We start from the raw sequence: 16024 nt of genomic DNA on the forward strand, positions 1-16024 counted from the left end.
CATATGACTGCAACTGTGATATGTAAAATAATAAACTATGTAGTTGACGAGATGCTGCAGTCTATACCTGGACAACTCCAAATTAATGTTAATGGCTCAAACGACAGTTTGTCGCTGAACAATGACTTTTCAATCGAAGCAAATTAAAATTAAGATGCAGAGTTTAATCTGATGATATTCATAAAGAGTGAACGCAATGTCAATGAATTTTCAATAGTTGAGTGCATCTGATATGTGTTCTGAAATGTTTATAACACACAGTTCAATAAAAAATAGTTACAATGTTATCATGCTTCTTAAATTCAATTGCTTGGATGGAAAAGTCATTGTTCAGATACAAACTATCCTATAAGCCATGTATTATATTGAATTGTATATGATAAATATTTTAGTACCCGTATCAGCAACATTCAACTATAAAAAATTCTTTAACAATGCATCCACTCTTCATGAATTATCATCAGATTACCCTATTTAGCTGTTAAACATCTTGAGCACTTTTTTGTAGATAATGAAAACTACTGAGTCTTACTTACGTATCTAAATTGAAAAGTAATTGGTCATGTACTATTGAGGTAGTTTATTCGAATAGTATTATTTACTTATTTGCTTGTTCATTTGCTTTTACGCGACTGTTTTAGTTATACGACTACAACTTCATATCGTTCTGTCAAAACGTCACATCTCTCTCGCACGTCAAACCGAAAAGAAGTCGTGCTTTTTGCGTTATCACTTACTTACCTTTTTCGTCAAATATTGTACCACAAGTATTTCAATAAAGATAACATTCAACTTATTCATCTTCTCTTACATAACTTGATTTATCATGTACAAATTATGTTAAATATTTATTTACTATGATTTCAAGTGTCAACTACTCCACTTTAGCTTCTCAACAACTAAACGTATCATCATTGATCCAAATACAAATAATACTACCTGGTTTCAAGTTTTAGATTTTTGTTTCAATCAGCAATGATTATTGTGAGTATATATATTTTTATATGATGTTCTCAACAGTGTTTATTGAAAACTAATTTTTTTTTATTTATATTTTCAGGTATCAGTTTTTTTTAGATACTCTACAACATTTTTGATCAATAAAGTGTGGAATTAAGCAAGAAATTTGGTGCATTTCACATGTTGAATTTATATTTTCATATTCGTCATTGCATAATTCAAAATGTATATTCATATTTTGATTGTATTGAAAACGTGTGGTATTTCATTCATGCAAATTATTCCGGGCATTTAAAATTGCATTTGATTGTAGCTCAATTGCATTTTAACAATTTGAATATTCAAATTTACGGTGGATAGAAAGTTGTATTATTCTATTTATAAAAATTATACATTTATTGTTTTAGGACATTTATGTCAATGTATATAATTACATATATATAAATGGTTGTAATTTATTTACAAATAAATTTGAAAATTTTCTGCACATATACGTATTTTCTATATTTATTATTTAATAAAAAAAAAACAAACAAAACTAAACCAAACCTAACCGAACTAAACCAAACCTAACCGAACCAAACCAAACCAAATCGAATCAAATTGAACCAAACCACATCGAACCAAACCTAATAAAACCAAACCAAATTATAATAAATAAGTCAAAGCCAAATTATATCAATTAAATAATACCAAATCAAATATTACGTCATCAATTAATAATATATAACGGACAAACAAATAAATGTATTCACATTGATAATTATTAGTTTGCTGTCTATTATTAATAAGCGTTCCAAGAAAATCATTTTTTATTTCATTATTATTAACTCTTATATATCGCAGATCATTAATTCATCAAATTACAATTTATAAAGAAAGTATGGGTCGTCGAAAGCTTACAGATGAAGAAAGAAAAATTGCCCGGGAACAAAAAAAAATTAGAGATAGAGAAGCTGTACGACGAAGGCGACAAATTGATCGACAAAATATTGCTGATCAGAATCGCATTTCAGAAGTAAATATAGTTGAGCAAGATTACCTAGGATTAATGAACATTTTATGCCATCATTGCCAAGCTAAACATTTTAAAGATGAAAAAGTTTCAAATAAAGGATTATCTTTCAATGACTGCTGTGGACATGGTTCCATAACATTAAATCAATTTCCAGATTTCCCGCCTGTACTTAAGACTTTATTCAATGGGGAACATGAACAGTCATCCATTTTTTTTGAACGTATACGTAATTACAATAATTCTTTATCTTTTGCTTCATTCAATGCAAATTTAGTTAATTTTCAAACGCGTAGATCAGGCCCATACTGTTTCAAAATTCAAGGTCAAATATACTATCAAATAAATACATCTGTATATCCCAGTGCTGATGACAATCCTTCATATGGTCAACTTTTTATTATTGATCAAAACGAAGCTTTAAATTACAGAATGCAAGAAAATCCTCTTATAGATTATCAATTGATGTCAATTTTAGATACAATTATTCGCAATGAAAATATTTTTGCGAAATCTTATGAAATGATGAAAGATGAAATACGCATGCAACAGCTAATAACAGATATGAGAAATGATTCACCTCCTTGCGAATTGAAATTATTATTTTCATTGAAGCCTGGTCAAGATATTCGTAGATATAATGCTCAAAGAGTAAACGAAGTTGCTGCTATCTTTTCAACGACTGCAGATGGTGAAATACCGGAATCTTATATTACAATAAGAAATAAAAATACGAAGGTATTAGAAATTGTTAGTTCGATGGATCCGAATGTTGAACCGTGGATTTATCCATTATTTTATCCATACGGAACGTGTGGTTGGCATAGCAACATGTTTCGTTCAAACAATACTCGAAGAATTACACGTTTAGATTATACTAGGTTTCAAATGGCTATTAAAGAAAATGAGTTTAATCCTATTATAAAAGGTCGTAGGCTATTTCAGCAATGGGTAGTAGACAGTTACGTAAAAATTGAAAGAGATAGAATTCAGTATTGCAAAAACCATCAAAAAGAATTAAGAGCTGATACGTACAAAGGTTTACACGATCACATGAGGAATTGTGCAAATGATATTAATGGTCATGTAGGTAAAACTATCATTCTTCCGTCATCTTTTACAGGATCACCTAGATATATGGAACAATGTTATCAAGATGCTATGGCTATTGTCAATGAGACAGAAAAACCAGATATTTTTCTTACAATGACATGTAATCCAAATTGGCCAGAAATAAAAGAAAATTTGCTTCCAGGTCAACAAACAGCTGACAGGTCAGATTTAGTTGCTAGAGTTTTTGATTTGAAAAAAGATCGTTTGCTTGATATTGTTATAAAAAAAAGCTTTTTTGGCAAAGTTGCTTCTTACGTATATGTTATTGAATTCCAAAAAAGGGGATTACCGCATATGCATTTATTGATTACATTGGAACAAGGGTTCAAAATTACTACACCTGATGTAGTTGACAAATTCATATCTGCAGAAATACCAATAAAAATTCGGAATCCACGGTTATACAACATTGTCATGAAAAATATGATTCATGGACCATGCGCTGACTGGTGCATGAAAGATGGCAAATGCTCGAAACATTTTCCAAAAGAATTTCAACAAAATACTGCTATGGATGAAAATGGTTTCCCAAAATATCGTCGAACAGATACTGGTATCGCTCACGAATGTTCTAATAATCGTACAGTAGATAACAGATGGGTAGTTCCACACTGTCCTGAATTACTCGAAATACTTGATTGCCATATTAACGTTGAAATTGTTTCAAGTATTTCAGCTATTAAATATTTATACAAATATATATACAAGGGTCATGATGCTGCTACAGTGGTGATTGGACAACCTGAAAATGGTTCCACGATTGAGCACGATGAATGTCGCAATTTTATTGATACCCGTTATGTTGGACCAGTTGAGGCATGTTATCGTATTTTTAGTAAAACAATGCAAAGTAAAAGTCATACTGTTACAAGATTACAAGTACATCTACCAAATGAACAATCAGTCATTATTATAGAAAATCAAGATGAATGTGCATTATTAGCAAGTTTAAATAACTCAAGTAGTACGTTACTTGATAATTTTACTTTGAATGCTAATAATGAGAGAGCAAGACAATATTTTTATCATGAAATACCAAAACATTTCACCTATAAGAAGAAAAAAATTAATGATGAAATGGTATCTGCATGGGAAGATCGTAAAGAAAATTTCAATTGCATTGGTAGAATATATTCAGTTAGTCCAACTCAATTAGAATTATTTCATTTAAGATTGTTATTACTACATGTTAAAGGCGCAAAAAGTTACAATGACTTGAAAACAGTAGATAATGTATTGCTACCTTCTTTCACAGCAGCGTGTTTAGCATTAGGAATTATTGAAGATGATGATAAATGGAATAAAGCAATGAGAGAAGCAGTATCTTGGATGATGCCAAAACGCTTAAGACATTTATTTGCTATTATATTAACCCATTAAGGCCCAAATGTCCTAAATTTTCAACGAATCTTCATGCAGTTATTTTTCATATTATCTGCACCAAAAAAAATTCCAACACATCATATCCGACGTAAAATTTGATGTTCTTTCAGAATATGGCTTCAGAATTTGTCTAAAGTCACTGCTAAAAAAGTTATAATTAAATATTTGCAAAAGAAAGCGATTTTTTCAACTTAAAAAGATTTTTTATTCAAAATTTTTTTAAGAAATTGATAAAGATGCACATCTTTTTACAGCTAGAAACGTGTCCTCGAGTCCTAAATTTTAAGACATATGGGGTACAAAATCGAAAATCCAACATGGCGGTTCTCAAAATGGCGTCCGAAGTGATAATTTTTTTGAAAAATTTCAGGATGCTGTAACTTGAAAACTATGAGCTTTTCTGAAAAAATGCTTAGAATGAAAAGTTCTTAGAATTCATCAAGAAATACACTGGAATTTTTTCAGATTTTTTTTCATGAAATTTTAAAAATTTTCAAAAATCCAAAAAAAAAAATTTTTTTCAAGTTACAGCATCCTGAAATTTTTCAAAAAAATTATCACTTCGGACGCCATTTTGAGAACCGCCATGTTGGATTTTCGATTTTGTACCCCATATGTCTTAAAATTTAGGACTCGAGGACAAGTTTCTAGCTGTAAAAAGATGTGCATCTTTATCAATTTCTTAAAAAAATTTTGAATAAAAAATCTTTTTAAGTTGAAAAAATCGCTTTCTTTTGCAAATATTTAATTATAACTTTTTTAGCAGTGACTTTAGACAAATTCTGAAGCCATATTCTGAAAGAACATCAAATTTTACGTCGGATATGATGTGTTGGAAATTTTTTTTGGTGCAGATAATATGAAAAATAACTGCATGAAGATTCGTTGAAAATTTAGGACATTTGGGCCTTAATGGGTTAATACACTGCCAACCTGTTCACCCAGAAGAATTGTAGGATACATTTAAAGACGCTTGGTCCGAAGATTTTTCGTGACATAACGAATTAACTAAAAGTTATGAGATGGCTTACAGTGAAATAAATAATATTTTGCTCAAAGAAGGCACAAGTATAGCTAATTTCCCAACAATGGATCAAAATATTGCAATGCACGACGTTGATAGTAATGACAACGATATCCTGCATCATCAATTACAAATTGGGAATTAACAATATGAAAAATTAAATGCCGAGCAAAAAGAAATTGTTGATAACATTATTACAGCGTCACGATCTGATGATTACACCGGCTCGACTTGCTTTTATATAGATAGACAGGGAGGATCTGGGAAAACTTTTGTTTATACTACAATTTACAACCTTTTAATGTCAAGTAATATCAAATGTTTAACAATGGCATTTACCGGTATCGCTGCTACATTGTTGCCCAGTGGAAAAACTGTTCATAAAACTTTTTCCGATGTTTAATGATTCTTCTTCAAATATAAAAATACAGTCTAATGAATGTACTACTGTGGGCAAAAAGTAAGGTGAATTTTCAATTTAAACTTCGCGGGCTTAACATTTCGGGCTAGTTCTTTTTTTCTTGAGTTGGTAGGACTGCGAATGACATCTGGGACAAATTTCATGTCAATGTCATCATCAGTAATATATTTACGCTTCTGTTTACCAAACGACCAAGAGTGCATGTTTCGATTTTTACAATGTCTGATTTAATTGAGCAAAGAAGTGCCATCAAATTTTGTTTGCGGAATGAAATTTCGGCTGCGGAAATGTTGAGGATGTGGCGGAAGGCCTTTGGTGATTCTACCATGTCGCAGAAAAATGTTTATAAGTGGTACAAAGACTTCAAAGAGGGTCGAGAACGTGTTGATGACTTGGAGCGCTCCGGACGACCATCGACGTCAACAGATGACCAACACGTCAATAAAGTGAAGGAATTAGTGCTCGAAAATCGTCGGTTGACTGTTAGAGACCTTACTGATATGATCGGAATATCAGAAGGATCTGTGAAAACAATTTTGAAAGACCATTTGGGCCTACGAAAAGTCAAATCTCGTTTGGTACCGAAAACGCTCAATTTCTTGCAAAAAAGTCGCCGCGTTGATGTGTGTGAAACAATGCTTTCTGACTATCAGGACAAGCTCAAATGCATGATTACGGGAGATGAGACTTGGATTTATGCTTACGACCCTGAAACAACCGACCAATCAAGCGAATATCGTGCTAAAGGCGAGGCCAGACCGAAAAGAGCACGTCAAAGTCGTTCAAAAATCAAGGTCATGATGACAGTTTTCTTCGATTTTCGTGGTGTGGTGCACTATGAATTCCTTCCACCCGGCCAAACTGTTAATAAGGAATATTATTTGAGCGTTATGCGTCGTTTGCGTGAAGCAATTCGTCTAAAAAGACCAGAATTATGGGCCAACAACTCTTGGTTTTTGCATCACGATAATGCACCATCTCACACTGCACTCGTTCTTCGTGACCATTTCGCCAAAAATTCGACGCATATCGTTCCGCAACCACCGTATTCGCCTGATTTGGCTCCGTGTGACTTCTGGCTATTCCCAAAACTCAAGAGACCACTCCGGGGAACGCGTTTCGAGTCGATTGAGGAGATAAGAGCTGAATCGAAGAAGGCGCTGATGGCTATACCGGAAAGGGACTATTTGGCATGTTTCGAGGATTGGAAAAAACGTTGGCATAAGTGTATTTTATCGGGAGGGGATTACTTCGAAGGGGATGACATTGATGTAGAAGAATAAATAAAGATTTTTCATTTTACAAACAAATTCACCTTACTTTTTGCCCACAGTAGTATGATTTTAAAAAATACTAAAGTATTTATTTGGGACGAAGCGCCAATGGCACCTAGATATGCTTTGGAAATAGTAAATAGAACGTTGAAATACATAATGAACAATGATCTACCATTTGGGGGAAAAATAATGATTTTAGGTGGTGATTTTAAACAATTGCTTCCTATAAAAGTTAATGGAACACGTAATGAAATATTAAATTTATCCATTAAGAACTCTGAATTATGGCCACTTTTTTCTAAGTTTCAATTAAAAACTAACATGAGAGTTTTGCCGCATGAACTTGCATTTGCTAAGTACTTATTGGATGTCGGTAATGGGACAGTAAATGATCAAGATAATAACATACAGCTTCCACCGAACTGTATTCTACCTGCAGATGAATGTATTGTTCAAAACATTTTTGGAAACTTAATAAAAGACAAAAAATTTGATGAGATTAGTCATTGTGCAATTTTATCTGCCAGAAATGCTGATGTAGATGAAATGAATAATAAAATTACAGATTTATTAGATAAAAGTGGCGAACACATATACACAGGCATAGACAGTACAGAAAATTGTGATAATGGTAATCTGGAAGAAGTTTAGCTACAAGAATATCTTAATACATTAAATCCACCTAACTTTCCTCCTCATAAATTACGTTTAAGAAAATTTTGTATAGTCATGTTAATCAGAAATATTAGTCTCAGTGATGGACTGTGCAATAGAAAACGATTACAAGTACTTGATTTTTCTAATCATTTATTAAAATGCAAGATATTAACAGGAGACCAACGCAATAACATAGTATTTCTTAATAGAATTACATTATACTGTGAAAATAAATATCAGTTTACTTTTAAAAGACGACAGTTTCCAATAAAGTTGGCTTTTGCTATAACTATTAATAAATCTCAAGGTCAAACTTTAGAAAAAATTGGTATTGATCTTAGACGGGATGTTTTTAATCATGGTCAACTTTACGTAGCGATGTCTAGAGTAAGATCATGGGATTCATTGACAATTTATCTAGGAAATCAAAGACAAACTTCGATTGTTAAAAATTATGTTTATATAGAATTGTATCAATAATGATTTCTCTTCACGTTTCAATAATTTCAATTCTTACTTGACCATTATCAACATTTAACATGTACTGCAGTTTGCCTTGAGCGCGCGAAGCGCGCTGTGATGTTCTAGTATCTATATATATAAGTAGAGTGAAGTCACGCTCCTTATATGGTCATGAAATTTGACTCTAGCACTAATACAATCATACAATATGTGAGGTGGCGCTGTTTAATATACTAATTGATGTAAGTAGATTGACGAGTATAGCGGGTTGCAGTAATCCAGTGAAAATAAGAGAAGTGCTCATAGATAGGACCGTTACAACATAATGTCGCAATGTCCGGTCATTAACTCTTTATGTACACATATATGGGTAAAATTCAAAAAATTGCTAAAATGACATTTTTTAAAAATGAAAAAAAATTTTTTTTAATTTTACTTTACATCTTTTTATTTTTTAATTTTTTTAAAAACGGCGGTGTAAAAAAGTTTTTTAATTTCTTTTTTTTTAGAGTTTTAAGTTTAAACTTATATACGAGGTGTGATCAAAAAGTAAGGTGAATTTTTATTTTTTTCAAAAAATATTTATTTATTCATCAATTTTTATTTTATCTTCTTCAAAGTAATCCCCCTCGGATATAATGCACTTGTGCCAACGCTTTTTCCAATACTCAAAGCATTTCAAAAAATCATTTTTTGTGATCTTGTTTAGTTCATCCTTCGATGCCGTCTTTATCTCCTCAATCGTGGCAAAACGCCGTCCTTTCATGGGCCTCTTCAATTTTGGGAACAAGAAGAAGTCACAGGGGGCCAGATCTGGGGAATACGGTGCCTGTGGCATCGTTACTGTGTTGGTTTTAGCCAAAAATTTGCGCACAAGCAACGATGTGTGAGCAGGGGCGTTATCATGGTGCAAAAGCCAATTTTTATTTTTCCACAAATTCGGACGTTTCTGGCGGATTGCTTCGAGCAAATTGCGCATAACTTGCAGGTAATATTCCTTATTTACTGTTCTACCCTGTAGCAAGAACTCATGATGCACCACGCCCCTGCAGTCAAAGAAAACTGTAAGCAAAACCTTTACATTTGATCGAACTTGGCGTGCTTTTTTTGGTCTTGGTGATCCAGAATGCCTCCACTGGGACGATTGAGTCTTAGTCTCGACGTCATAACCGTATACCCATGTTTCGTCACCTGTTATAACCCTGTTGAGTAAATCTGGATCATCGTTGACGTCATTCAGTAGCTCTTGGGCGATGCTCATGCGACGTTTCTTTTGGTCGAAATTGAGAAATTTCGGAACAAACTTCGCTGACACACGTCTCATGTCTAAAACACTCGTCAAAATTGATTGGCACGAACCAAATGAGATGCCAATATCATCAGCAATTTCTCAATGGTAATTCGACGATTTCCCAACACTATTTTCTTCACTTCTTCAACATTCTCATCAGTTGTTGATGTGCTGGGGCGTCCAGAACGAGGTTCGTCGTCGGTGTCTTCTCGGCCTTCTTGGAAGAGTTTATACCACTTGTAAACATTTTCTTGGCTTAAAGTAGACTCACCGTATGCCACTTTCAGCATTTCAAGTGTTTTGGAACATTTGATTCCATTTTTCACCCAAAATTTAATGCAAACTCTTTGATCCATGTTTTTAGACAGCAGTAAATCGTGGAGCACGCAAAACACTTCTAACGTTGATGCCTCTCCCAAACAAACCAAACATACTACAAAGCTGAAATTTGGAACGTATGTTCTAGACGAGTGTACCGACATAACCAAATAAAAAAGTCGAAGATCGAACGGACGTAGCCCGCTAAATTTCAAAATTCACCTTACTTTTTGATTACACCTCGTATCTCAGGAACGACTTGATGAATTTAAAGAAATCCAACGGCATTCGAAAGGTACGGGTAAATACTATTATTTTCTGCATTTTAAAATATTTTTAATACTTTTTACTTTATTTTTTTGCAGTTACAATTTTTTACTTAGAAATTTTACCATAAATAAATAAAGTTAAAAAATTATAAAATATACTATGTAATATTGAAATACATAAAATTGCAGTATTTGCTGTCGCCTTTAAAATGCCGTTCAATTATTTCAAATTCATCAAACAGTTCTTGAAATACTAAACTTTAAAAGCGTGACACGAGGACATTTATATTTCTTTTTTTTTATTCAATGCTGTCAATCGATACATATAATAATAATATATACTTTATAGTCATTTTCAAGCTCTTTGCGTGTACTTTCTTTTCCCCGCTACTCGATCGCGATATTTTTTTTTCGTAAAAAAAGTAAGCGTGATACGAGGACATAAGAAAAGGTACGTTTTTTTACGATCTTATTTAAGTGTATTTTTTCACCTAACATACAACTTATCATACCAATAACCCCTTCAATTGATAGAAAATAAACAAATGATAATATTTGAAATCATTTAGCATTGAATTTTTGACTTCTTAAATATTTATACCATAAAATGTTGAAAGCGTGACACGAGGACAAAAAAAAAACATAACTTTAAGCTTAATTTTGAACACTATTTATTAAGTTATTGCATTTCTGCACCCCACCATTCGATTCCTTGTTGTAAGACCTTCAAAAATCATTGTAGTAGATTTTTGATAAATATTTATTTGAATACATTTTTCTTTGAAAAACAAATACTTCTGCGCCCACGACGCGTGACACGAGGACATTTTTACTTGTTTTTCGGTCATGCAGACCAAAATTAGTGTTTTAAATAATGTTTTAGTATCTGAACAAGTTGTTTAGGGTTGTTGTTAACGAACTATATCAAGTAGACATGTGGATATAGTTTCCATAAAAAACTTAGGGCCCAAAAACATGTATTTACAATTTTTTGAATTTCACCCATATACAGATAGTTATAATTGAATCATTTTTTGTTTGAGATTCGAAATATGCTTTTGCACGTATTGTCCAGACGTTTCAACTTCATGTCCGGACAATACTTCGTTATGCACGTACATTAAGAGTATAACGGGGTTTTAATTTATCTTAGGCGTTCCGCTATATAAAATATGGGAGGAAAATAAGATGAATAATTAGAGCTCGATGCGGGCCTCATTGGAGGCTGTCCGAAGCCTTGCCCGGTAGCAGCAGCTATGCCGTCAATGCACGTGTCCTGTGCAAGCCCGCGGAGAGCGTCGTACGGCTCCGCACTCCTTCGTTTGCAAGTAGATTTAGGCATGAGAAGGAATGTAACGCGTGAGGAGAATTGAGCAAAGAGCTCAATGAAACCGAACGTAGTTTGAATAGGGTGGAATAGATTTAATAGAAAAGTAACAAAGAAGCAAAGCGCAGCGTAAGCGAGAGAGATAGCGGTGAAAGGCTAGAGAGAGACACGCTATCGAAATGGTTTTTACAAGGACGTCTCGGCCTCAGCCCTGGAGACGACAAAGTTAGCCTCATCCGTGGCTCGCTTCGATTCTAGCTAGTGCCTGCACGTATGTCCAAGAACTTATCGGCGAAAAGCCCGCACCAAAGTCACTACACACGTCACTTAAACGACCCAAGTTAACACGTTCGATCACGAAAACGCAGATGAATCGCTCGATACAAAAAAAAAGTCGCAGACGCGAAGCGAAGGAATTAACGCGATCGGTGAGTTTGGCATCAGCTCGAATGGTGTTGCGGAAGTGCTCACTCTCCTCCCTTTCTCGTGCTCGCGCGTCACGGCAGCTCTCTCAAAGTCTCTCTCTAACTCGCCATCTATTAGCTCTCTCTTCCACTTACCTTTGGCTGCAATACATAGAAAAATAGCATAAATAATGTAATATATCATATATAATATATATGGGAAGAGAAATATAAAGAAGGATTGGCCACTCGTTATGAGAGAGTTTCTGGATATTCCATGTAATATCCGGATATTATATACAAAAGTATATTTCGAATCTCAATGGAAAAATGATTTAATAATATATATCTATATGTATGCGTATATAACGAGATATTGTTTTTAAATAATGCTGTAATGCTCAGATATTACGGGCAAAATTATAATTTTAAACTCCAACGAAATAGACAATAATAAATATCAGTATATGTGTGTACATAACTTAGTAATGTCCGGATATTATCTTCTTATGTCTGGATATAACTTACGTCCAGTACTTCCGCCAATAAAATCTTAGTTTTCATTCATTTTACCATTGACAGAGATACCCAGACAATATAGATTTATTAAATATTGGACACATGTTAAACTTTTATCTAAGAAAATAAAAAAATATTGTTAAAAAAATAGGTTACAACATAGTCATGACCAACATTACATTCTTAAGTGCGTACATAACTCAGTAATATCCGGACTTCGCCAATATAAACATCCTAGCACACATGCACGCTCGGAGTTAGTATATTACTCAAACATAAACATACGATCACTTTCGAAAAATTCCTTCCGAATTTGCGGAATTCATTGTAGCTACGCAGTTTAAACGAATATTAATAAATCGAAATTTTCAATATCCTAAAACATTAGGACACCAAATGTAACGGAGTTTTCACTCCTCGTGTACAAAAAAACAAAATAAAGAGGGTATCGAGAGGAATATGTAATGATGTGGAGCTGCTCATGGTAGGCTTCTTGCGAACTCTGTGAAGTTCGATCCAATCGTTCAAAATGCGATGCGTGTACGTCCATGCTGGCCCGTGGAGAGCATCGTGGAGCAATGCTAGCGTAGCTAAAAAATACGAATATCAAACGAGAGTATGCGAACGGAAAGGGATAGAATCAGGCGCAAAATAAAAGAAGAGAAGATAGAAAATCAGATGTTTATAAAAAAAGAAAATGTTATAAATTGTCACAGGTTAGCAAGTGCAGAGAGAAACTTCCGTGCAGAAAAGAGAGAGAGAGAGAGAGCAAGCGAGAGAAATGTCTAAGAAACAGGTACTTACAGTAATATCGGCGATACAATCAGATAAAATTACGATGAACAATATAGCCGACTGTATGTCTTGTGGCTTTTAATGGCGTGTAAAAGAGTGCCAAGAGAATATATATATCTTTGCCAATAACAATAGTTACTAACGGAAACTGTGATTATTAGTAATTAATAACTGTGCACTCTCCACAACTTTAATTTGAAGCGTATAATTCGGGTACAATAGTTGATTCGAGGGCTAGCTATTATGAAGCGTCTTCGATAAAGGTTAGCTAGTAATTGGTCTTTTTTGTTGCACGATCTGCCGATACCGCTCTGCTATTTTCAAAATTATTATCTGCTGTCATACATGTGCACGGATCTTTCTCGCGATCCAACCTCGCGTAAATATTATTGCTTAGTAGCTTTCTCTCTCGTACTTACCTTGTTGCAGATACAAAAGAAATAAATGTAATTACAAATGAATATATAAATTTATAAAGCATGCTACATATATAACTCGTTATATGTTTTCCACGCGATAAATTAACGACATGTTTCTGTTTTTGCAGATTATTATCTACACTAGTTATTCATGAATTGAATTTATTGCTGACATAAATTTTATAGTTCTAGATGTATATTACAAATATTTTAAAATATATGAGAATTCAGAGTTTCGTGTTTTTTAGCATCAACCAATCACAACGTTGGAAATCGACAATTTATCTCTTCTTAAAGATAGAATTATCGATTGAGTAATTTAATGAAAAATATGTAAAACAATTGATGGACATTGAAAAAAGAATAAGGCGCTTGTTAATTTGGCAATTTAACCTCAAAATAATACAATCAAGTAAAATTATTATTTTATGAAAATAACGGCACGAAATCAGTCAAAATTATTAAGAGCAACTAACAATTCGATTTATTTAGAAAAATAAAAATTGGAAACCAACATAGCCCGCTATCTTACTTATAACAACACCGACAGGCTGCTACGTCATAAAATTTGAAATAATTATTGAAATCAAGTATGAAAGTATATGAATAATATAATTATTTACTAGTTAATATCGACTGATGTGCATTTGACATCAGAATTATTTTTAGTAGAGACATTTTAACTTTTCTTATAATGGTTTTGATTTTATTAAAATTTCAGATTACATATTAATTAGATAAATAAGAAATACACCCGAGAAGCGCTCTTGATGAAATTAGTATACTAGTATATCACAAGCAATCAATATGTTACTGATCGTTCATGAACGTTTTATGATTTATACTTGCCTTATATTTTGATTAACATAAGCTAAGATTATGTATGCTTGCGATCACTTATATAACTTCATTCCCGAGTATTATCCGCGCTTACTCCATCCAGCAATACATCAACATATTCTCCATTAGCCAAAAATTATTTATAATATGCGATTCTATTTTGAAAGTACATCCAACACAAAGAGTAAAGACATCTTTTAATCTCATTATACAATTAATTTCGTCAATATTACTATTATTGTCAATATTTAGTATTATGTTGAATGTTGAAGCTTATAGTGACAGTTTTATTTGAAAATTTAGCATTGGCGGTTTTATCAAAATAATTAACTTAAATCGAAGATGATCAAATTTAATATTTAACTTCTCATAAACATTTAAATGAAAGAAAAGTTCATAATATAAATGGCTTACAAGAAAACTACAATAAACACAACTTCTTAGAAATTACTCAAAATGTAGCTGCTGTTTTCCACGATGAATACGGCATATATGTCATTCTAATATATATGTATTAAAAAATACTATTTTATGTAATAATCTATATACCTTTTTTAATACAAGTTTGAAAAAATCGGTAAATCCTAAAGAACTAAACGTCGCATAAAAATTTTTTTAATTTTCTTTTGTTCCATTTAAAAATTCTTTTCATTGTCTGCTGACGATAAGTCAGTTATCTGCGACAACTTTTTAACATTTACAACTGGGAGTACCATTTAATTCAGTTGACTTGAGAACATCAATATTGAATATTATTATTTAGGCTCAATGAAATTAATTAATGTATAATTTACCCATAACAAAACGAACAGATAAAATGTAATTTTTAGTTACCTGGTACAAGCTTTGGTTCCAAAACTAAATTCTTGGCTACATGAAGAGCATCTTGTATATTTCTTTCTGATTCGTTTAAAATATCTTTACTAGCTCCTCTTAAAACTATGGTACAAGCTTTAGGATCTTGACAGTCGACGATAAAACAAAAATAATCATCACCAATTTTTTTTACTTCGAAAATTCCAGCACCAGTGCCTACATGACTTTCTTGTAACTCTTCTGTTCGGTTAACAATCGTTGCATGACAAGCTCTAGCAATTCTGTTATTATCACTTTTTCTAACTCTACGTACAGCTGAAATTCCTGCTTTGAGTAAATAGTGTTGCGCTAAATCTGAAATGCCTTTTTCTGTAAAAAGAACATCAGGCTTGACAGATATTATATCTTCACATATTTTCTTTACATATTCTTCTTCTAACTCTAGCATTCTGGTGAAATCAGTTTCTTTCAACAATTCTAAATTCGTCTGTGATTCTCCTTTCTTATATTCTAGTGCACAATCTAGCAAAACAATACGAGGTTTTTTAATAAAACGTTTCATTTTTGGATGAGTTACATCTTTATTTAACATAACACCTTTTAATACAGAACTATCCTCTATTGCTCCTCCAGGCAATTTTTCGATCTGAAAAATATGTACAAACATGTAAATATATCTGTATGATCAAAGAAAAATCTTTCAGATATTAAAAT

General features: G+C 32.7%; 1 protein-coding gene across 1 annotated transcript in view; it reads right to left on the reverse strand.

Annotated features, from left to right (window-relative positions):
• Window positions 1–16024, reverse strand: part of LOC131675500 (T-complex protein 1 subunit gamma) — a 248971-nt gene that overhangs the window by 106005 nt on the left and 126942 nt on the right. The window contains exon 4 of the mRNA XM_058954506.1: window positions 15329–15956. Within this exon, the coding sequence (XP_058810489.1) occupies window positions 15329–15956 (628 nt within the window). The remainder of the gene's footprint in view (window positions 1–15328; window positions 15957–16024) is intronic.

The sequence above is a fragment of the Phymastichus coffea genome, unplaced genomic scaffold (assembly GCF_024137745.1).
Source record: "Phymastichus coffea isolate CEN01 unplaced genomic scaffold, Cenicafe_Pcof_1.1 PCOF00024, whole genome shotgun sequence".
Taxonomy (NCBI): Eukaryota; Metazoa; Arthropoda; class Insecta; order Hymenoptera; family Eulophidae; genus Phymastichus; species Phymastichus coffea.